At 39.3% G+C, this 24,655-nt stretch overlaps 1 protein-coding gene across 1 annotated transcript in view; it reads left to right on the top strand.

Annotated features, from left to right (window-relative positions):
* The window catches only part of Lrig3 (leucine rich repeats and immunoglobulin like domains 3), a 44,781-nt gene that overhangs the window by 5,114 nt on the left and 15,012 nt on the right, over positions 1 to 24,655 (top strand). Inside the window, 11 exon segments of the mRNA XM_047550824.1 lie at positions 1,046 to 1,117; positions 1,305 to 1,379; positions 20,988 to 21,037; positions 21,040 to 21,118; positions 21,973 to 21,991; positions 21,993 to 22,117; positions 23,141 to 23,284; positions 23,624 to 23,655; positions 23,658 to 23,766; positions 24,125 to 24,216; positions 24,219 to 24,270. Coding sequence (XP_047406780.1) covers positions 1,046 to 1,117; positions 1,305 to 1,379; positions 20,988 to 21,037; positions 21,040 to 21,118; positions 21,973 to 21,991; positions 21,993 to 22,117; positions 23,141 to 23,284; positions 23,624 to 23,655; positions 23,658 to 23,766; positions 24,125 to 24,216; positions 24,219 to 24,270 — 849 coding nt within the window.

Below are 24,655 nucleotides of genomic sequence, written 5' to 3'. Positions count from 1 at the left end.
AGGAAGGGCCAGTTTACCTCTTAGTGTGGGTCTCTTTAAGCCATGCCGCTAATTAGTCTGGTTTGTAGTAGCAGCTCAGCCATTTCATTTTCATTAACACCATTTTGAAGGCACATAGTCAGCCTATTGTTAGAACATACAGGGACTGTAATCAAGTGATTTGCCAGATTTCATTTCGAATTTTGAATCTTTAAGTGACAAGATAACTTCCTTGGACTATCTTGTATGTAGGAGTTTGTTGTTTCCATGATAGTATTGTTATGCTGTGGAAATTGTTACTAAGTTGGACTGAGAAACACTAAGTTTGAGTGAGAAATGCATATTTTAGTGACTGAATCTATTCACAGGTGCCTGTACAGTCTCCTTAACTTTGTTAGATGGTTGATGTGCTTTAAATTATATGTTAAATTACCAGATATTTAGATTTGGGGAACTCCAGAAAGCAGAGGATTCAGGTGGTTTTGTACCCTTTTGAACACACAGGCACACATGTGCACATGCGTGCACACACACACACACACACACACACACACAATTTAATATAATTTAGTGCTTTAACCTTGAAAAACAGTAAGGGGTGAAAAGCAATTTCTGTTTTGTCTGACTGTAATAAAGACATTAATGCTTAATTTTATGATAATGAAAAGGTTTGTATAGAAGCTGTAGTTTCAGCAACCTGCCTAATTAGCGATTTTTCATGAGCCATGATGTCACCATATCACGTTGGGAGTGGGGACTTGGGAGGGTAAAGCAAAACTACTAGTTCACAAAAGATCTGTTCACCATGTGCCAAAAAACATCTCTTAAAACATTTGTGGGCTTAAAGTATTTGAATCTGCCAGTTCTTAAACTAATTTTGTTCTCAGAATTTGTATTTTTGAATTTGGCATTTTGGGTGCCATCTAGTTTGTGGCCAGAATGGACCAATTATTTCTCCACTTGTCACTAGTGTTGATTGTGTCACTAGTTCATAAGACCACTCTGCCTTTCATGTTGTTCATCACAATTAGTGATTTTTTAGAAACTAATTTTCCTTTTCTTATAGGGACCTAAGTCACAACAGATTATCGTCCATCAAGGCAAGTTCCATGAGCCACCTTCAAAGCCTTCGAGAAGTGTGAGTCTAGTTACTTTCTATTTGAGGTTTGCATAAAATATATTACCTTTTCACTGTATGAACATTTGGATTAAAATAAATTACTTAAAACTTTTAACTTGGAATTTTTAAATAATTTATAAAGTTTTCACATCTGAATTACAGGTTACCCAATTAACTCCCCCCCCCCCTTTTCTGGCATTTATAGGAAACTGAACAACAATGAATTGGAGACCATTCCAAATCTGGGACCAGTTTCAGCAAATATCACACTTCTCTCCTTGTAAGTGAATGTCAACAGAATTTCATATTTATGTTTGCAAGAGTGATGGGTAGTAGACGTTGCATGTGATAGTAGATGTTCTATTTTCCATGTGGACTAGGATAAAACTCTTAAAAGCAAAGTATGAATATTTCCCCTAGGATATAATAAAAAGGACTCTTTAAATTGGTTAACTTATTTTTCAGCCTATATTGTCACTTCTAAATCTCAAGTATCCATGTAACTTCTAACAGCATACTTTATGGTTTGCTGTCATTACCAAACTAGTTGGCCTCAAATAGACAAAGGGACCACTTTCACCCATAGAGATGTGTATAGGATGGCATTCTGGACATTAGGATTTTAATTCTGGTGTGGCTCAGTGGTTGGCATGGGATTCATGGATTGTGTATCACATATCTCTGAGTGGAGAATGATCAGAATTGTTTTGTGAGGATAAATGACACTTGGTAGTAAGTCATTGGGGTACCCTTTTTAAAGTGAGGCAGCTGCAGTGGAAGGTTAGGGTTCAGAAACCTCAACTTGAAATATCAAATTATGTAGTTAGAATTAACTGTGTAATTGAAGTTAAAAACATCATTACACATTATTTTACACATAAGTTTTCAAATACAATTAAAATTGTGAGTTTTGCATTTTGTGGAGCTTGTAACATATTTATGTTCATGTATTGAGGTAAATTGTAGAATAATTTTGACTTTCCAGAATTTAAACGTAGCATTTAGAATGCTCCTGATTTAATTTCTCAAATTAAGTAATTTACCATCTTAATCTTGAATAATTAAATAATATATCTGTGTCATTGAAGTTAAAAACATGTTCCTCCTTTAAACAGCTGAAGGGAAAATCACAGTTGCTTCTGGTGAAGGTGTTGGGAGGTTGGAATTATACAGTAAATTTCAGGAAGGCTGTTCAATTAATTAAAGTGATCACTACCCAATTGCTTACATCTGGTAATTTATAGAGGTTTGTTTTTACTGAGGGCCCAGGTCAGCCAAGTCACGGTGCAGCCGCTATGTCTGCTTTCTTCTGTTTGAATAAGAACTAAGTGACATTTGATACTGATGTGGTTTTAGCTAAGATCAGAAACAGAAAGGAATGAAAGAAAAAGCAGTTGGTATTTGACAAATAAACACTGAGTCTAAAAAATATTTTTATGCTAGCATTAATACCCATTTTCTTTGTCTTTCACAATTGCTTAAAATACTGGAGTCTAAATGGAGTCTTGGTTTTGGTATCACACTAAGTATTCTCCTTTGACCAAGGAGCTTTTATAAACCCCACTTTGCTTGGCTCTCCTGGTCTTGTGTTTTGGCAGATTCTGTCAGCAAGCTCAAGAGGGCCTTGAGGGTCATGGTACACTGCATTGCTGAGGGGTCTGTGGGGCCAGTTTGCAGCCTGTGTGTACTTTGGCATGGCGTAGAGTCGGAAGCATAAGAGCTTGTGAGGAAATTAGAAAATTCTATTGGAAATAAATAACAGTGGTTGTACCCTTTAAGACTGTAATTTGGAAATAGAAAGCAAGAATGGTATCTGGAAAGTTAAAAATCTTCAGAATTTGGACTTTTCTCCACTTTGCTTTTATTTGTGTTTGGCTTTAGTGAGAGCTGTGTCAAATCAGCCTCAGTAATCTCACTCTTTCTCCTTAATCTGCTGCAGTACATCTGACCAGTGATTGCTTTGTTCTTATATAATGATAGAACCAATTACTGACTAGATTATGTAGACTCTCTGAAGAGTAATTTGTGTGATGGACTTGCTCATGCAATGTGGAGAGTGAAGATTTGTTTTCGTACCTGTGAAATATCTTGAAGAATTTCTCTCTGGTTATTTCCTTCTACCAATATTTTGTTTTCTCCTGCAGCCTCTTGGATATTACAGAGCACAGTCACTGTTTCTACAGTACTAACAGTTGCCATGTTCTGTTGTCTAGGCTGGAACATTTTCTTTTTTAAAGAAGAACTTGAAAATAATCAGAGCTGGATTTCAACACTTAAATGCATTTCTGAAATTTTAGGAAAACAAATCTACTAAACCACATGACATGACTCAGATTAGATACTTGGTGTAGCATCACAATTAAAGCCCATATTTTTCAAAGGAGTTTCTGGGAGTGTCGGACCCCTGTGTTACCAAGTTTTTAAAAACTTTTTTACTTTATGATATGTAGACAAAAACTTTTTTTCTGGGTTATTTACACAGGTTAAATAATTTGAAAACTTGTATTAAAAGGAAAAATTAGTTGAATCTTAAGCATAAGATTTAATATCCAGGCTTCATTCCATTGCTGCCTTGTATCCTGGGGACACCTCTTAGCTATCGGAGTCAGAAGCTCATATTTTGTCGGGTGGTACTAATGTCCAGAGACATTCAGTTAGGGACTGGTTCTGGTAACATCTGGGAAGCCTAGTAAAATGTCAGGGACCTGGGATGCTGGTTGAACATGCTCGTGTACAAAACTCATCTCTAACTTTTTAAGGGATCTTTGAGAATGTAAAAGACCTGAATAGATTTGCTTTCCTTTGAATCCCACACAGAGCTGCCTGAGAAGTCCGCCCATGTGCTAGGAGCAAGGCATGGTTTGTTTGTGTGTGTGTCTTTTTGTTTTCTCTTACAATTTCATGGCTGTGATGAGATGGTATTTTTTAGGTAAAGCAACAGAACAATCTTTGGAATGAACGTATAGTAAAACAATTGACTTGGCATAAATGAGCCAATTTTACTGATGTGCTAGTTTTGGCTCTGATATGGCTTGACCTGCTCATGCATTGGGCAGTTTTGAAACCTGTGACCTAGGTTAGGGAAGTTTGAATTCCTGACTTGTGCAACACTATTGTTGAATGAAAGAGGCCTTGTTGGTTATTAAATAGGTGAGTTGGGTCTTAGTTGTATGCTGATGGTTTATATAGTACTGCCCAACTTGCAGACACTTGTCTGGTTTTGAAAAGTGTTAGGTCAGTTGCTGTCAAAGCTTTACCTGGAGTGCTTGTTAATTAGCCAGGCACTGTGGGCCACACTGGTGATCCCAGTGACTTGGAAGACTGAAGCAGGAGGATCAAGAGTTTAAGACCAGCCTGAGCAACTTAGTCTCAAAAGAAATCAAAGTGGGGGAAGAGCCGGGGATGGATGTAGCTCAGTGGTAGAGCACTCCTGAGTTCAATTGTTACTACCATCAAAAAAAGAAAGAAAGAAAAGTGTATTCCCTCCTAGAAATTCTAAATCAGTGGGTTTAGTTGGGACCCAGGAGTATTCATTTTAACACATCTACACTGCAGAGTCTGATCCGCTCTTTCATAAATATTTCTGAAATTACTGACAAGGTCACTATCACAAATAATCCTTTTATCTTATTTCTTATCTTAGAGGTAGAACATTTCCTCCAAGTTCATCATTTTCTTTATAGGCTGTCATTTGTACAGAGATGACATTGTTACCCTTCTAGGGAGGGTCATTATAAATGCTGATTACCTTTGCTGGTGGCTCTCCAAAACATGTGTTCAATCAATGGGAAAGCCACTGAAGAGATTTTTAAATAGCAAACAATCTGATCTGGTATTTGACAGTCTCACTTTGGCCTTGGTGTGGAGAATGGAGTGAGGAGAAGGGGCAGACTGTTGAACCCCTGCAGCAGTCCAGGAGCGTTGGTGGCCCAGTTCTGCACTGGAGCTTTGGTCATGTCAGTAGAACAGTAATTAAAAACAAAGCTCAAGTCTGAGGGCCTGGGATTAATTGCTGACTCCACCCATTGCTAGTTTTGTGACCTTGGGCAAGTTACTTTCTTTCTGTTTTTCCTCAGCTTTAAAATGAGAATAGTAATAGTGCCTGTCTCACAGGATTATTGTGAAGTTTCAGAGAGAGGATACGGTAAAGCCATCTGGCGTGCACTAAGTGCTCAGCAACTGAGCCATGGTGGTGGTGATGGAGACAACTCATTCACCTAAGATGTGTTGACTACCTGTTATGTGCCAGGCTCTGTTTTAAGTGACGAGCAGTAATGAAAAAGCAGACAAACTCACTCTTACCATGCAATTTCCATTCTATTGAGGAGAGAGAAAAAAACAGATAGGCAAACAGACTTTAAAAGGAAAGGTGACTTTATGATAAGGGCTGTGAAAAGGGACTTGAGAGCCGAGGCAGTTGTCCTTTGATGTGGTCAGCGAAGGTGAATACTGACCCAAGTTTCACCTTGTGCTGGGTGTAGTTCTAGGATCAGAGGTCAGTAGTGAACAGATAAAAGTCCCTGCCCTCATCGAACTGACTTTCTCATGGAAGGAAGAAGGCAGAAAAATGCATGAACAACGTCATCAAACCAGGAAGTATGAGGAGTGTGCGTGGTCACAGAGGACGCCACATTTGGAAGGGGATGGAGGGGGCTCCCTGGAAAGGGTTCTTTGACTCAGAGCAGTGTGTGTTTGGGCTGGAGTTGTTTCCTCTCAGACCACCCTGCCCCATCCAGGCCCACCTTTCCTTACAGTCCAACTCATATACAGGCATGAAGCCTTACTGCTTTTCTCCTCTGCTGCATTTTGAGGCTTCTGTGGTCAATGCTCCTTTCCTTAATGCAGGTGTGTGGCATATAGTTAATGCTTAATGCATGAATTAAGGAATATTTGTGAGTAGTCATATGCATTTAGCATAATTCAGAGAGATCCATATACACTTAGTCTAAACCTGTGGCTAACGATTTACAATGGAGACTGTTCAACTATGCATACTTGGTAAAATAATAATGATAAATTATAACAATAGCAATAATACTGGTTGAAAGAAGAAAATGAGAACCTGAGAAGTAATTTCAGTAGCTCAAGGATTCAGCTCACCACTCTAGCAAGAGAGAAACCTGCCCTGGAGTAGGTGGGACGTGGGAAATCAGAACCCCTTTTCTCATTTGTCTTTGTAAGTTTGAATGTCTCAGCTCACTAAGAGTGACTGTAGTGTTCAAAGTACAGCTTTCATAGCCCATGTGCCCTTCACACTTATGGTCTTCTTCATCATCAGGTACTGACCTAAAAATTCAAAATATAAAATAACAATGATAAAACACATATCCTCCCCTACAGAATTGATCTGCTCCCACTCTGAAGGCAACTGGCCATGTTGGATTCATGGAGCATGGGAGGGAGGGTGTCTGTGTAAAGTGCTTGGCTGTGTCCTGAGGACTTCAAGGGCAGATGATAGATGGTTTCCCCCATCTGCTGACGTTGGAACCTAACGCATGTGAGATGTGGTTCTGTCACATCATGTGTCTTCTTGAATGGAGATGCTTTGGGGAGGCAGGAAAGTATGAAAGTGATGCTCTTTCCTCGAGGTATCAGGCGCTCTGTACACTATAAAGAACAAACGAGGTGGTAGGGGGACTGGCAGTTTGTGTGGCATGAATTGTAGTTCTGTAGAATCACAGAAGGATGGGGATTTTTCTTTCAGTTTTGGAACATCTACAGGTGTAATGTGAATAGTATCTAATGGCATTTGTCACACAGCTTATTCCAGTGCAGGACTCACATTTACTGAGTTCTCAGTCCTCTCAGCAGCTCAGTATAGTCCCAGGCATATAAAAGGTACCTGTTAAGAAATGAGAGTGAGGTTTATTAAGAAGAGTGGAACAGAGCAATTGTGGGTCCTTGTGCAATAGGAGAGGGACCTGAGCTGGGAATCGGTCACACAGGTTTTTGTCTTGTCTCACATTAGTGACCTGTCTGACCTTAGGCAGACTTAATTAACTCTTCTTTGTTTATCTGTACTGTCTGAGATGTCTGCCCATCTATCTCCCATGGTTCCGGCAGAGGATCAAATGGCACGTGTACATGAAAGGACTCTGAAGGGCGTGAGCAGCCACAGCTGCTGCAGTTGCAGTATGGTGGGCTTGGCAGAGGAGCAAAGGCTTGGGGCAGTGGGCCAAAGTGGATTCTTTTTTTTTTTTTTGCGGTGCTGGGGATCGAACCCAGGCGTTGTGCTTGCAAGGCAAGCACTCTACCACCTGAGCTATCTCCCCAGCCCACTAAAGTGGATTCTTGAGTGGAAGGGTCACAGGAGGAAGGCAGGATTTAGAAATCATCCTGGCAGCAATAGATGAATTAACAGGAAAACTTCTGTTTTCTTCAACTGGTTTAAAAAAAAAAAAAAGGTGAGCACAAAGTTATAATTAATAACTAGGCAACATTTGCAGCTGAAGTCTTGTGTATCTATTAGGTGAATTTTGAGTTGCTCAAATGCCCAATGATAACACCTACTATGTGTTAGAGAACAAAGAAAAATAGGCCTTGACTTCTACCCTTGAGGGGCTCTGAGCAGTAGGAAGACAGACAGTAGAGACATTGTCCAAGTGAGGTGAGGTCCAGGGTGACGATGGTTTCCCAGTGGTGTGCCAACACACAGGGTTTCAGAATGTATGAGTGGGAGGACAGGGAGGTCTGGAGGAAAAGGAGACCTAAGAAGTTAGTAGGATCAGCTCATGAGGCTTCTACCATGCTTAGGTGGTTTGCAGTTTGGGGGATTCTCTAAATTTTTATTAGTTTAACAGGGCAATGAAAACAGGTTAGCACAGAATCTGATTTTCTCCCTTTTTTTTTTTTTTTTTTTTGTAGATAGCCATTAAGGAGTGTTCATTTACAAAATCAAGTGCTGCACTGTGCTTTGAAAATTAACAATTATGACTTGCCAATTACTTGTTACCCATAGTTCCCTGGAATGTGCTAGGCCAAGTTGAACAAGTGATAGAAATCAAACTGCAATACAGACCATCCCTGACTTAGGATGACTCAACTTAGGATTTTTTGATATTTCAACTTTGTGATGGTCTAAAAGTATACCCATACAACAATTCTGTTTTTCACTTTGGTGTCAGCACAGTGTAATAAATTATGAGGTATTCAACTTTATTATAAAACGCTTTGGTGCGAGATGGTTTCGCCTCTCTCTAGGCTAATGTGCATATTCTGAGCACATGCAAGGCAGGCCATGGTGTTCAGTAGGTTGGGTGAACCAAATGCATTTTTGACTTATGATATTGTCCACTGACATGTTAGGATGTAACTGCATCTGAGGTAGAGGAGCATCTCCGTGGTCAGTTACGTGTTAAATCCAGTACCATATTAAGTGAGAATTTCATCTAAAAGCAAACATTTCTCATTACACTCCAAAAATCACACTGTTAAAGAAATCAGTTTGGGGGGGACAACTGATGTAAGAAATGATTGCTTGGTTTGTGGCATTGAGTTTATTTAGATTCTTCACCAAACTCCATATATAATTTTTTAAACACTATTATTTTAATAGGTTTGTAGCTTAGAGATAAAGTTGTATAAAGGGAAGGCAAGCATTATAACATTTTCAAGTAATGATATATTTGAGTAATTTTGAAACTAGGCACAGCCCAAATAGTTGTTTTATCCAAAACTTTTCAAGTTAATATTTGGAAAGATTTTACCAGTTTGTTCTATTAATTCAGGAAGTTGGGGAGTGGCCTTAGCCAGAATTAGAACTTAAGTTTCTGAGGCAGTCAAAATGCTTTGTTTTAAGTAAGTGGACACACACCATAACCTGTCCTTATCCTCATCTGGGTGTAGAGGAACCCGTGGAGTTTGACCACCTTAACTGCAAATTTCATTCCCAAGAGTGCTGCCTTGTTGTGGATGAATGGGCAGAGTCTTCTTTGCTTGTCTGACTGTGTCGCAGGGCTACAACCTTCACTAGCTCAGATAAGCCACATACTATTGTGCTTAATGGAAATAAGCTTATGGAGTGCAGGTCTTACAAAATAAACACATCAACATCTTAATACGATAAGTAGTGTCCTTTTATTGGATTTTAAAGTGTTTATGTATAACTTGCACATAAAAGAGAGTTTACTATACCCAGAGTTGTATTTGTGACAAACACTCTTCATTTTATCTTCACATTTAATCTCAAACTGGTCCCCAGAATACAAACTTACTAGGTTTTCGAATTCTCAGTTTGAAACAACTATATTTGAAACAAATTTGTGATCATTACACAGCTCTTAAGTTCTTCAGTGGTTCCCCATTACTCTTAAGAGCACAGTCCTTCTCAAGATAGAGAACTGTGCATCCTCTTTTCCCTTCCAAACTTCTCTGAAGTCATTGCTCAGTTCCAGGCAGGCCAGGCTGTGCTGCCCCAGTTCCTCTGTATGCTTTTCCTCTGTCTAGAGTACTAGCCACCCTCCACCCTTTCTAGATCAGACTTGGGTCACTTCTGCATTTTTACATCTTCTCTATTTTAACAATCTACCTTATTATTGTATAGATAATTATATTTTTCAGTTATGTAGTTGTGGATTCTTTAAATGTCTCTCCCTCACCAAAATGGAACTTCACGAAAGTTGAGATCCCATCTGCTTTTGCCCCCATTACCACCCTGGCTTGTAGCACAGTGCCTGGCATACACAGATACTCAGTACATGTTTGTTGGTTGGATGGATTTATGAATGGATGACCTAGTCCAAATTAATATACATAGTTAACTTTTCCATTCCTACCTTTCCATGTACAAAGAAATTGCTTTCATTCATAAAACTTGGTTTCTCCAAAGTAATATCAATTCTAGATTGATGGAGTGACTCACTGGTCAACTTTTTTTGTTGTTTTGTTTTTTTCTGAGTGTTGCATCTTGAGGCCATAAAATCGACCCTCACCACTCCTTGAACTTAAACCTTCCAGTATATCTTGCCTCTGAAACTTCTATATTCATCAGTGTTTGTCCTGAACCTGCATCATTTCTCAGTCTCTCCCCCAACTTCCTACCAGCCATTTAGGTTGCTGCTTTGAAGTATCAGGTACAGCTTCTACTAAGAGACTTCTCTCTCTGCCAAATGAGACTTGTTCTGCCAAGACAGACACAACAATAAAGTTACAGCCGGTAACTTTTCATGATTCGGGTGGCAAGATTCAACATGTGTCTCTATTCTGGTCTAGTTACTTTTCCTCCTTCTCTTCTTTATTATAGTTTCTCTGTTGGCTTCACAGGCCAGAGGTTTGGGGCTCTAATTTGGTAGAGACCAAAACAATCAGACTTCTAACCAGTACCATCTCTTCATTCTTTGACTGAAAGTTCCTTAAGTACTAAATTCAAAACATGAAAGGAAAGGCAAATGTAAATATAAACACCTTCTTTCTAGCACTTACCAGCACCTGCTTGCTGTCTCCCTCTATCTTTGTGTAGCTTTAGCAGGCAGATAGAGCAGCCTCTAGAGTAAGGTTGAAGATAAATTGACATATTAGGGTAGAATTCCTGCTGCAAGTACCATACAATGTAGGATAAGTATGGTATACATTTGTGGACTGTCAAGTTTACTATGCATGAACAATTTTGACCATTTTAATAGCAAATAAATACATTATGGAATGGCATCAAAATGAGCACTTTTTTTTTTTTAATAAGATGCTTTTGAATTGGACACTGATCACTGTGTGATCCCACAAAAGGCATTGACCTAGTACTGTTCAAAGATGAATGGATGCTTATAGACTAGGTAATTGTCGACTAATTGTGTTAATCTCTCTCTCTTTTACCTAGCCCATGTAAGGGTCAAAGAAAAGGTGGAAGGAATTAGAAAGAGTTTGCTAAATGGTATAACCACTACAATCCCATTTTCATTGGTTTCAAGTGTGTCTATGTGCAGTCTTGGAATTAAAAGAGATGTTTATCTCTGTGGAGAAATCCCTGGAAGAGAGGTTATAGAACCTCCCTCCCCGGAGGGGACAAAGCTCATTCCCGGTGAGAAGCCTTTCCCATTAACTGATTCTGTAGTTCTAATTGCCAGGACTTTTTATATGTTAACCTGAGTTCTGTCCTTCTATAGCTCCCGCCTACTGACCTAGCTTTGTGTGGCAGAGAGAATAGCATCCTATGTCTTAAAATACAAGATTTTCTCAAAGCCCTCTCTCCTCGCACAAATTCTTATGCCACTTCTTGCATAGCCTGAGGTCTCGATTGGCCCTCTCCAGTAGCACTTTGTGTGGTGATGGGAATCCCCAGAGCTCCATGCCAGTCCCTGAAAGTTGAGGGATCACCGTGAGCTCACCAGCCTGTGTGATCATCACCACCACACTTTCTGTCCTGTTCACAAGGACAAGTTAAATACTTGGGTGAAAGCAAGATAATCTATACCTGTGATGTTCCTGGTTCATTTTTCTGTGAACCATATTGGAAAATAAAATGAAATTAATTTAGCCTATGTTCATACAGAGTTAATGCTCTGTATGCCTGTTTATTAATTTGAGGTTCAGAATATTGATGCAGTATTTTCTCATTTGTACTATCAAGTGAATGTTCTTTACATAGACTAATTTTTTTTTTTTTATTAAAATACTGTGTAAAAGCCCAAGTCAAATGACTTTTCCATAAGAAACAAATTACAGTAAATTTTTTGAGGGAAGAGTTTGGTTATTTGGGGATTCAAAGTAAAATTGGTGTTATTGATGGATTGAATCGCTTGCTGCTAGAGATGTCCCGTTAAGCATGGTGGGCTGAGTGCATTCATTTTACTCTGCTCCTTTCTAAACGCCATTAAAATGAAAGTAAAAGAATTTAAAAAGAAGTGTTACACCAACAAGAACAAAGAAGAAATAGAGAACAAAGAGAGGACACAGTCCAAATGAAAGATGCCATAAAAATTTTGCAAGCAGATGGATAAATTATAACTGACTTAGAAGAGGGAGAGAAAGCAGCTGTTCTCCCAAAATGAAGGCTTTTTATATTTTGAGTGTGCTACAGATCCTCAAAATGGTTCTGGAATTCAGAACCTATAAAGGTGGGGATGCAGAACAGAAAAAAATAGGGAATTAGTTAAAAGTCTTTTATAAGAAGTACTCAGATCTCCCTCTATATTCCTACTCCGGAACTCAAAGCCCTTTCTGGAAGTTTACTTTCAGGAGAGCTGGAACAGAAAGAAAGTCTCTGGAATTCAAGTGGGGATTGTGGACACCATCTTCGGAAGTCAGTGACATTAATGAATCCTGAAGGTGACACCCCTCCTCTCAACTTAGTTCCCGGATAGCTTTCCCAGGTGGTGGGAGTTATGCTTCCCCTGCCCCCACCCCCACTGAAGACTGAAGATTCAAGAGGGTAGACCCTCAGAAACTGACATGTGACCATACCACAGTCACCTGGGTAGAGACTCTCCATTCAGCAAGCCCACTTCACATGCAGCCCTCACTAAGCTTCTTAGTGCTGCTTTTTATCAAGTGTGAGTGAATAACCATTGGTCAGCAGACATCGGAAGAAGTTTCTAACAGTGAAGTCAGAGTCTGAAACAGCAAAAGGGAGTCGGAAACAGTGGAAGGAGAAGGGTACTCGAGAACAAATGTGATCTCTTTAGAGGGAAAAGAGAAGATGCTAAGTCCACAAAACCAGAAGCATGGCAAGAAAACATTAAAAAAAGGAATATTCAGCAAGTTCGCTGAAAATAGAAGTTAAGAATGCAATATGATACAGTTTGACAAGGTAATAGAAGCGTCAGCAGAAAGTTGAAGATTTTTTGTCAGAAAGAAGAATCCAAGGATCAAGGGATGGAAAAGAGGAGAAAAAAAAAAAAAGGTGAGAAAGTAGGAGAATTAGAAGATTCAGGAATTCTTAACACCTCCCTAAATCAAAGTCTACAAGGAGACGTTAATAGAAATGGAAGGGAAGAAATTTTCAAAGATAGAAAAAGTTTGCCAGACTCCAGGGGAGCGGGTAATGTGTCTAGATCGAAAGTGTCTGCTAAGTGCCAGCCCTGTGAAAAGGAGGGAAAAACCTACAGTAAGTTATGTTTTCAGAATACCGGGGGTAAACAAGTTGTGGGATAGGGGGCGGGGAGCATATGCAGATCCCTAGGATTGGCAGTGGTTCTCAAAGTGTGCTCCTGGCAGCATTTGCAATCCCCTGGGATCCTGGTGGAAATACAGACTCTCAGGTCCCTCCCCATACTCAATGAAATAGAAACCCCAGAGGTGAGGGGCTGCTCAGACAGCCTGTGCTTCAAGAAGCCCTCCTCCAGTTCTGAGGAGTGCTGCGTGTGAGGAACACCAGAGTGAAGAATCAGAGCGGCCCCTGGCTCATCACACTGCATCCGGGAGTGCTGTGACAGAATAAAACAGTGCCTTCTTCATCCTAAGAGAAAAGAATTGCTGATTTAAACTCGGTGCACACCTAAACTGTCAGCCTAGAAATAATTGTGCGTGTTTGTATGGCAGGGGGACCAAAAAACTTTTATGCCTACTTTATGAGAAAATTAATGGAAGACGTGACCCAGGATAATGAGGGAGTAAACCAAGAAAGATGAGAATGGCATTCAAGTGATAGGTTACTAATGTAGGGGAGAGGTGAAAGAAATCCTCCCAAAGGAGGGCTAGACTCTAGAAGAGGCTAGTTTTTATATCATGCAGTTGTGTCAAGTAAATCCGGTCATATTCAGTGCTTCTCATCCAGATCCAGATCCCAGCTCATTAGGTGTGGAAGAGATCCTTCCATTTACTTCCTTTTAACAAGTGAGAAAATCAAGATTCACAGAATATAGATCAAGACATGGAACCGGGAATAGAATCAAAATGCCCTCTCTGGGGAACTGTACTGAGATCTTACTTTTAGCAGTTGGATTCATGTAGGGAACCACAGTTTTTGTGCTTACTTTTTTGACTGGCAGCTGTAATGGATATACTAGTTCCCAGTGTACATATGCATCTTGGACAGCAGTTCACATCAATGCTTATGGGCCAACCTAAAGCCAATCTGAAGTTTCTGAACTAGTCAGGATTGTCCACTTCAAGGTGTTGAACCCATTCATTTTATTCTGAGTTTGGGGGATCTAAAGATGAGTTAGAGGTCCTCTCTACTCACAATTAAATCATAGATAGTGGGGACACCCAAACAGGTGAACCATACCAGTGTTCTGACATTTAAAAATGGCTGTGGAAGGCCTCTGTGTCAAAATAGGGAGAATTTTAAAATTTATTAAATCAAAGCAGAGTTCATTATTGTACATAAATTATTTCAGATTAAAATGACTTCAGTAAGTATCTTTTTTATCATCCTGTTGCCTTCTAGGATTTGCTTTTAAATTTCTGCTTACATAGATGGCTAAGTTGAATTTACACTTGGGGATCCAAGAAGTGTTATTTTGTATGTGGTATGATTTTTTTTTTCCTTCAATTTTAACATGTGTTATAACTGGCACATGAATAGGGTCCTGATTATTGTAGGACCTCTGTATTAAAACACTGTGTTGTAGCCATCTTAATCCTGTTTGTGATCCAAGACATAATTAAATATCATGTTGACCTGACTTTGAGCTGAAAGAAGTGAGTCTTTGCTCCTTACCCCATGGCTCAGTTGCTGGTTAGCATCATTAGTCCTTAATCAAGAATCTGTCTCCTTGCAGAAGTTTCCTCACTTGACTTTATTCTTTGATGCCACAGTACTGGTGGACCAGTCCAAACATGTGTTCTTTTAATGAAACTTCTTAATTATCTTTTTAGAAAAGAGATGAGCAGAGACAGTTTATTTTTATCTGTATGGGAGAGGTTCTTTGCTTGCCAAATCTTTCTGTTAAAAGAAGTCAGATATTATGAGATCTTAGTTATTCCAGCCAAAGTAGTTTTCAAGGAGCCTCAAGGATACTATTTTTTTATGAGAGTATGTGGGTGGAGGGGGTGTAGTGTTGGAAATAAGTGACGTTTAATGTGTTCGCAAAATATAGTGTTTTCTTTAACAACTTATAACTTCTTTAAAAATGGTGTGAAGTTGCTTGCCTACAAATTATATATAGAAATCAGCATTTTCTTGACCAAGCCGGACTGTACCAGTCAATACATTTAATATGCTTACTTGATGGTGGTTTGTATGGAATGACCACAGGTAAGCAATTCTTAATTGCAATAACTGTATTGGACTTACAGGGTGTGGTTAGAGTGATAACATTGTAAGAAGTGAGGGCATTGCAAACATATAAAAATTGATTTCGAATTACACTTCTGTGCACACGTCCTCTCCAAAAGGAAAATGCCACATGTACATCCCTTCTTTCTGCAGCCAAGATTACAGGTCTTTTTACCTCACAATTGCAAGGCCTTTGAGCTGTTTGTTATCTTGTGCAATAGATGGGAGATTGTTGAAACTATTGATAGGTGTTTCTTCTTCATCAAGAAGCTAGAACATGATTCATTCAGGAAATCTGGTGTGAAAAAAACCTGATATTCTGGTTCCTCACCAACAAAAAATATCTCCTCTGTGGTTCTCCTTTCAAACTCCAGAAGTAAATAGCAATATTTATTATATTCACGTAAAAGTGCATGAGTGCTTTGAGATACTTCTGCTTCCTGGAGATCAGTGAATCAAGAAGTAGAACTGATCATCATCACATCAAGTGACCCTGTCACTAACTTCATCAGTTGTATCTTACCGTTATTAGTTTAGTCCCGATTTGCATTCAGAGCTGGTGAAATGTGTGCATTTCTAATATGTGAAAATAACACAATTCAATTTCCTAGTGATCATAGACACATTATAATGCTAGAATTGTGCTGGTCTGATCATTAGCATATCGCACCTGAGCAAGAGGTGGATGCTAGTCTGCACCACATGCCTTAGAAGGCCTCAAACCAAAACAACAGAAACAACAAACCACCAAAACGCAGAACACAGTGATAATGAATAGAATTAATGGCAACTCTGGAGCTTGGTCCTAAGGATAGAGCTGGAGAGCTGAAAAACTGAGCTTGTGTGCAGGAGAAAAGAGCTCAGCCTGTGCTCTGGAAACTGGAGGAAAAGTGATCCCCACCCCAAGCTGATGTGTAGTTAGGCCATCACCATGGCGCCAGCAAACTCTTCTGTTCACTGCATTCAATTAGGAGCCTGAGGAGGCTTACAAGTTCAAAGCCAGCTCCAGCAATTTAGTGAGGTGGTAAGCAACTTAGTGAGACCTTGTCTCAAAGTAAAAAATAAAAAGGGCTGGGGATGTGGCTCAGTGGTTAAGCACCTCTGGGTTCAGTCCCTAGACCCAAAAATATTAGGAGCCTCCTACATGGTGCCCCTGCACCTGTTCTTGTCTGCCCTTATCCAGTCTTTATATGCACAGCTGCCAGAGCAGCCCCAGTATAGCACATGTGACCCCTACCATTAGAAATCCTGTGACCTCTCCTCACAGCTGCCTGACGTGGTTTTCCAGGGCCCCACTTGACCTACTCTCCTCCTCTCAGCCAACTCATTTTTGAGCTTCACATTTCTCCAGTCTCTAACTGGGAACTCCAGCCATCAAGGCTTTTTTTTTTTTTTTTTTTTTTTTTTTTTTTTTTTTTTCATTTCCTCCAAGGGTAGAAGCCTTGCTTCACTTTCATTTTCCTGAGTCTTGAATATGTCTTTACATTGCTTGGAGCAATACCAGCCTCCTCTCTCCCTTGCTGTGGAGCTAACTCTTCATCCTTCAGGTCTTAGCTTAGTTCCCCTGGCAAGTTTAGTGCCCACGCCCCACTCTTTCCACTGCCTCTTGGAGAGTCTGCCCTTTCTACTTACTCTGCTCCCTCTTCTTCCTCTCACAGCACTTACCACCCTGTTGACCTCCCCTGCTTGCCTGCTGTTCTCCCCACTAAACTTCAGCCTTGGTGGGGTCAAGGCATCTCCATCCTGGTCAATGGATAGGTCTCTCTCTAGCACTACTTCACAGATGGCAATATTAGCCACATCTGCCTCCACATTTTAAAGGTATTTGGCAAAGTGGGTTAAAAGATGAAATTGGCAAGAGAATGAAGCCATTATTATTGAACCTAAGAAGCCAAGGCTGAAATATCTGGGACTCCTCTTTTTCCTGTGGTCTTATAAGCCTGAGAGAACCATCTACCTCCCCCAACAACCAAACCCCCAGGTCTGTTTGTCCACAGGGGTTAATTATACTTCATCTCAGCAATGGTTTGTGGAACTCCCTGTACTCTAAACAACATAGAAGACCAAATATTTCTAGTCTCTAAGGTGGGTTTACATGAAGCTAAAGTACTTTTCAATGCTTACAGTACTATGTTCTGAGTTTTGAACAATGGAAAGATGGCATTTCTACATGACTTAAGTAACAGAAAAGGTCTTGACACAGTTTTGTTTTTGTTCAAGTGTTGCACATGCCCTGCCAAAAATATTAATTAGCCGCAATGCTTTTTAATGTGTCGATCAACTTTGGCATTTATCCATATTTGAAGAAAAATGAAAGCTAGAGCTGAATTGAATCTTTGTCTTCTAGAAATGGCTCTTTGTGACCCACTTTGTGAAATATACTTACTTTGGAAGTTTCAGATGATAGAGACTTTTAAATCTAATTTTTTACTGTGATCTTGCCTTTTTACCTTTCTTTCATGATGAAGAGCAAGTTTGTTGTTTTTTTTTTTTTTTTTTTTTTTAAGGGAGGGGGTTTGTTTGTGTTTTAAATATATCAGGTGGTAATTTGCCAGTTAGTCTAAGAGCTAATAAGAAACTGGCATTTGGATTTAATTCAGTTCTATTAGGACAGATTTAAATTTTTGTGATACAGGGGCTATTATTCTGGCAGTTGTAAGGGATTTTTGTGCTGGGGAGGAGAGCTGACAAAGACTGCACTGTGCATGCTCCATCTATAACTGAGCACTTTCACACTGCAATTTAGGAGGTGTGCAGTTCAGGAAATTGCTGGCTTTGGCTGGAGCATACTTTTACTGCAAGGAAATTTTATTCGTCACTCAAGTAATTGGCAGTTTTAATACCTTGTTCATAATTACCTTATAAACAACGAATATATAAACCAAAGATTGTATGGTCTGTTATCTTGCAACCTTATTTGACCAGGGTGATAGACACCTGTGAGTCTCCCTCTCTCTCCCTAAGAACCTAATTTGCTCCATTTATTGCAAAAAATCTCTAGCTGAGTGTTTTCTTTCTGTTGTTTTAAAATACTGTATAAGTGTAGCTATACTAGCCCCAGACTGCCTAGGGGCCAAAACCAGATGCAGAATTTGAAAGGAGATGTAGCTAGGGACAGGGCAGGGTCTGGAGAGAAGGGGCACTCGGACATTTCAGGGTTACTGTACTGTTGGTGGGAGGACATCCTGATAATGCAAATGTTGATTTATGTATTTTAGAGAATATTTTTGTCCCCTAAAGCGTGGTTTTGTTTAACCCACACACCCTGACCCTGAGGGCCTGTGGCTTGTCCCTTGGATTGATTCCATCTCCGGGACCTAGAAATTGACTAATTGTCTCACTTGCATTACCCTGTACCTCACAACTAGATCAAGGAGTTTATGCACTGGCGAATCCAGATGTGGGAAATGGTCAAAATCAGAGGTCATGGCTGAGTTGACTCTAAACAAATTCTGGAAGACTTTATGGGAATCTGAGGGGCTTGCTAATTTGTGACTTGTACACAGAACCACTAATATTATTTGTTTTTAACTTCACTTTTAATCACCAAGTTCAGCTCTTAAGATATGTATTTTCTAGGCTTGTACAGGATTACTTTTAAAAATGGAGTTAGATTCTCTAATGACTTGAATTTTTAAAGATAAAAAATGACACCACCACCCAGATTGTAAAAGTCATTTACAGTGGGTTGGTTTTAACAATATTTTTAATTGTGTTAGTTTTTTGTTTAAATACAGAACATATGGCCCATTTTCTTCCTCTTACTGTTCTTTCTTGGGGAGAAAACAGCACCCCACATTTGCACATATTCATAAATAAAACCTTCTAACTCCGGAGGGTCAAGTGTAGGTGGGAGAGGTCCTGTTCTGGGGCATTTGTGAGCGTCAGCATGGTGAAGGCTTAGGGAACCAGGTGGATTCCCACATCCATATGAAGTCAGAAGTTGAGCATTTTTGCAAGGTGAAGCATTTTAGATCTTTCTGAAGGTGCATCTCCAATAAGAATTTAATTGCCAAAATATCTTTGATACTCTGTATCCTGTGAGACAAGCCTTCAGGAATTGCTTTGGGACCAATTCAGACTTATTCTGTGAAATGGCTCAGAAATTCTCAGCTTGTTACATTAAAAGTCCTAATTTCCTAATTTTAAAATGATCTGTTAAATTTCTATCAGGGAAATTATTTTATGATTAAATGGCATAATATATGAGAAATGTTAAGCATAGAGCTTGGCACCTATTTTGTGCTCAGCATCACTAGATTTCATACACATTCCAAGACAGATAAGGACTTATGTCTGCTTCTAAGAAACTTGCAATATGGCAGAGAAGACCAGCAGTGGACATGCTATGTCAGAATGCAGTGTAGGATTTGGTGAAAATATGTAAGAGCTACACCTAACTCAGGAACCTCCTGAGGTAGGGAGATACCTGAGAGTTATACTAACACAGAAGAACTTAACAAACTCAATCTCTACCGAAATCAGCTATTGGTAAAAGAGATATACATATGAGACGTATTTTCTAAATTTTCTTAAGTGAAGATTAACCGCAGACTATAGAAACACATGGTGTGATCTTTATAACATAGAGTTCTGCCTAGAACATACAGATTGTTTCACCCTTCCTTGGGTTGTGAAGAGAAGACCTTCCTATGACTCTTAGCTTCCCAACTTTTCTACTTTGACATGTTAATTTCCCCTTGCCAAATCATGGTTTAAAAAGACCAAGCTACCTGATCTAGTATGGCAGTTGAGATGACTTGCTTGTCTGTTCATTCCTGTTTTCTAACAAAATTGTCACTTATGCTGAATTTCCCCTTGGGAGTAGTAGTGTTGATGTCCTTTTAAGAGGTTTGACTTGGCCTCTTTTTATTTTGTTGGTTTGTTTTCCTGTTTTTCCTGCCATGTGAAGTCCAGTAATACCATCAGAACTGTCCACAATGGTGGGACAGAACTGTGTGCCTTGTCTCTTTTGACCAGCTGCTAAAACCAAGGAACTAAATTCTAACATCTAATTAATTAAAATGTGACTAGTGGCTCCTGTGCTGGGCATCTTGGTTTAGTGTTTAAGACTGTTAATGTCAAACCTGTCTTAACCTAACTGCCAGGGATTAGACTGGTGTGCTCTTATATAATACTTTTATAATATTGAAAGCCCTGGTGTCTCTACTGGAATTGAAGCTTCTGGCAATGCATTGTAACTTGCTGTTACTAAAAGGAAAAAACAATCTTTCCAGCATGGTTCTAAAAAAAGCCCATTCTGATGAGTATTTTGAAGTTCATTGGCACCTGTAGTGTGGGTACTTTTCAAGACAAGAATTAGATTAGGAATCAAGAAGAAGAAGTGGGAAATAATTTCACCAGTGCTTGTGTTCCCTCTTGAGGCTAGTAGGAATTTCACTTACCATGTAATAAAATGAGAAGAACTATTGCAAAAAATAGCATGTTGTCTTCAGTGGATAGTTTTTAGACAGCACTGCCAAATCATATCAAACTTGTAGGAATGTGTTGCATACATTCTTAATATGATTTAAGATTCAGTGAATAAATTAAAGTGTTTGTGGTATTGCTGCTTCACTTTCGAAAGTACTGTTTCTATCAGTATTCCATATTTTTGAAGAACAAGTTAAGAATAGAAGATTTTTTCTCATTTCAGTAGGAATAGAAAATATTTTTTTCCTTTTCAGTTTTTTTGTGCCATTTAAACTAGTTATCTGTGCTGTCTTTTAATTCCAGAGCTGGAAATAGGATTGCTGAGATATTACCTGAACATCTGAAACAATTTCAGTCCTTGAAACTTTGGATCTAAGCAGCAACAATATTTCAGAACTTAAAACTGCATTTCCACCCCTTCAACTCAAATATCTGTAAGTGAAGTTTTTTCTACCAAAAGTTTTTTATCTGCAATGAAAATATCATGTTATAATGAAATTTTAAAATTTAAGATATAACGAACTCTGCCTAACTACTAATGGATCAAAAAATGTAACTAACTGTCTTATTTACTTGAAATTTGTGGTAACCACAATCTTCATTTTATTCTGACACTTTTGGACTATCTTGACTATCTAAAAAATTGTGTGAAAGTGCTTCTTTAGAAAAAAATCAAAATTAAACTTTGCTCTGGTGGTTTTTTTTTTTTTTGCTTGTTTGTTTTTTGTTTTTGCTACCAGGGATGAATCCAAGAGCACTTAAACATTGAGTCATATCCCCAGTGCTTTTTATATTTTATTTTGAGACAGGGTTTCTTTCACAAGTTGCTGAGGCTGGCTTTGAACTTGCAATCCTCCTGCTTCAGCCTCCCAAACCACTGGGGTTATAAGCTTGTGCCACTGCACCCGGCTTGCTGTGTTTTAATTAATAAATGAGTGTCACAAAAGTAGAGACTTACCTGTAACAGAGTTTTGTAACTTTCAGATCTTCCACTCTTTCCCCAGCAGTATGTATGATGTTCTTGTTGTTATTTGCTTATGGATTTTGGTACTGGGATTGAACCTAGAGCCTCACAAATACCAAACATGCACTTAACCTCTGAGCTATCCACCCCTGCCCCATTTGTGTGCATCTTCATCAACATTTGTCCACAAGGACCTAAAGGATAATTAATATAAATGTCCATTGAATGTTAGGCTCTGGAGATTCTTTATAATGCAGAGGTTGCATGCACTTAAACTTCCCAAGAGAAACCAGAAAGAGCAACTCATCCTCAAACATTCAACAGGTACATCAACAGCAACCGTTGTCACATCCATGGAACCTGGGTATTTTGACAATTTGGCCAACACACTCCTGGTGTTGAAGCTGAACAGGAACCGAATCTCGACTATTCCACCCAAGATGTTTAAACTGCCCCAACTACAACACCTGTAAGTCAAGTGTCCTCTTGGACGCTGTCCCACCTCCTCCAAACCCTGGTGTCTGTGTTCTCATCCACATTGTGGCCAAAGGCATTTTGGAACAAGCTTATGGTCACCCTTCCTCTGAGAGCTGGGGTTTGTAGAATCTGAATAGGGTGATCCTTAGCCATTACCTAGTACCAGCTGCTTCCTGACAAGATAGCAAGATTCTTACTGAAAGAGGGAACAGTATTATCATCGAACAGTCCCCTTACAAAGGTGCCATTGCAGCACCAGAGAAATCATGGGGCTCTCAACAGCTGTGGTTTATGAGAATAATGCTGACAACTCCAGGAGGCCTCGACAGCTTAAGAGGCTGTAAGAACTGTCTTGTAATAATGGGAGAATGATCTGTGAACAGGCTCCTGCAGTCGTGGTTTTCAGCCTTGGCTGCACATTACAGAGACTTGGGGAGTTTTTAAAAATCCCAGCACCCAGGCCACGCCCTAGACCAATTACATTTAACCTCTGGGGGTAAGAGCCAGGCTTCAGTAACTTTTAAAACTCCCCACGTGGTTCCAGTGTGCAGTCAAGGTAGAGAACTACCACCTAAAAGAAATAATTAAACCTGAAAGAATCAAGGAAGATGGTAACCAATTTTGTAAGCAGACAGAACAAGATACCCTTGATATCCCTGATCCTGAAAAGACCTCATGTTTTAGTGAAATGTTTAATGTCCTCATTCTGGATCACTTAAAACAAATATTAATTGATTTGCCTCTATACTGAATGGACAGCGGTTTAGAAATTCAAGTGCAGTCTGTTTTCAATATTTTATTATTCCAAAATTACATCACATATTTCGGACAGAAATTCACTCACTGCTAATAAACTGAAATTATTCTCAATAAAAATGTTTAGAAATTTAAAAATGTTCTATGTAATTTAACACTGTCTGGGTTAAGTATATTGTAGTAATGACATATTTTATTACTCCCTCCAGAATTTAATTGTCATATAAGCTAACTGTTTAATTTGTCATATCCAATGCAGTGAACTGAACCGAAACAAGATTAAAAATGTAGATGGACTCTCATTCCAAGGGCTTAGTGCTCTGAAGTCTCTGAAAATGCAAAGGAACGGAGTAACCAAACTTATGGATGGAGCTTTTTGGGGCCTCAGCAACATGGAAGTTTTGTAAGTGTGGGTTCCCACAGTTTTCCACCCAGGAAGCAGGATGATAAGATGCCCAGTGAAGATTCAGTAGCTCTTACTTGAAATACTGTGTTAAACTCCCATAGTGCCACAGCTTATTTATAATTTAGTATTGAGTTTTGTTTTAGGTAATCTGGTTAAAAGTTCATAAGCATGGTAAACATGAAAGACTTTGAGCATTTTCTGCCAGTATCTTCTTATAGCAAGAACTAAATACCTATTAAACAATGGGAATGTGTACTTGGTTAGAATTGTATGTCCCCTTTGAAGAGACTCGATAATGACTTTGGATCCTGCCTTTGATTCTTCTTATAAATGTAGGCAGCTGGACCACAACAACCTAACAGAGATTACCAAGGCTGGCTTTATGGCTTGCTGATGCTGCAGGAACTTCATCTCAGCCAGAATGCCATCAACAGGATCAGCCCTGATGCCTGGGAGTTCTGCCAGAAACTCAGTGAGCTGTGAGTTGCCTTTTATTCTCAGGTTTGAGAGCAGGGATCATGCCAGAGCATGAGCTTCTTACCACTGATCTGTGAAATTTCATAACAAAGTTTCCAAGGTGACAGATTTTTTCACATGCAACCTTGTTATATTTTTGTTGTGATAAGTTGAAGCCAACTCTGCTGTTTTGTGGTGCACAGGCAAAAGCAATCATGATGATTTTGTTGTTGTTTTTAATTATTGAAAATAGAAATAATGTTTACCTGAGTAAAACAAGGATTATTATAGTTACATTTGTTACCTGTCCGTCAGGAAACGAATCATCATGTTGAATGGAAAAGTCAAAGCCATTTTCTTAAATTCCTTTTTTCTTTACAGGGACCTGACTTTCAACCACTTATCGAGGTTAGATGATTCAAGTTTCCTTGGCCTGAGCCTGCTAAACACACTGCATATTGGGAACAACAAAGTCAGTACATCGCTGACTGTGCCTTCCGGGGGCTTTCCAGTTTAAGACTTTGTAAGTTACACTTTCTGCTCTGGGTACATGAACCTAATTGGTTCCTAAATCTGCCCACTTTTCTCTCAGCAGATTTCCTTTGTTGTCAAGGAAATGTGTATAGCCTCAAAAGTAGCATTTAATCTTTTCCAGAACAGTTTGATTGAAATGGATCCATTTCATCCACATGTGTTTCATAAAGGGATTAAAAGGACAGTGATCAGATTATTGAACGATTACGGTTAACCTTCTCAGGATCTCCACAAAGTTGGTACCTGTCGAAAAGGGACACAGCTTTAAATCCACTAATTTTTCTTTATAAAATGCAGATTAAAAATTACCCAAAGCAGAGCTGGGGGTATAGCTCAGTTGGTAGAGTGCTTGCCTCACATGCATAAAGCCTCAGCACC

Source organism: Sciurus carolinensis, chromosome 4 (genome assembly GCF_902686445.1).
Source record: "Sciurus carolinensis chromosome 4, mSciCar1.2, whole genome shotgun sequence".
In the NCBI taxonomy this organism is placed as follows: Eukaryota; Metazoa; Chordata; class Mammalia; order Rodentia; family Sciuridae; genus Sciurus; species Sciurus carolinensis.
This window is presented reverse-complemented; position numbering and strand designations above follow the sequence as displayed.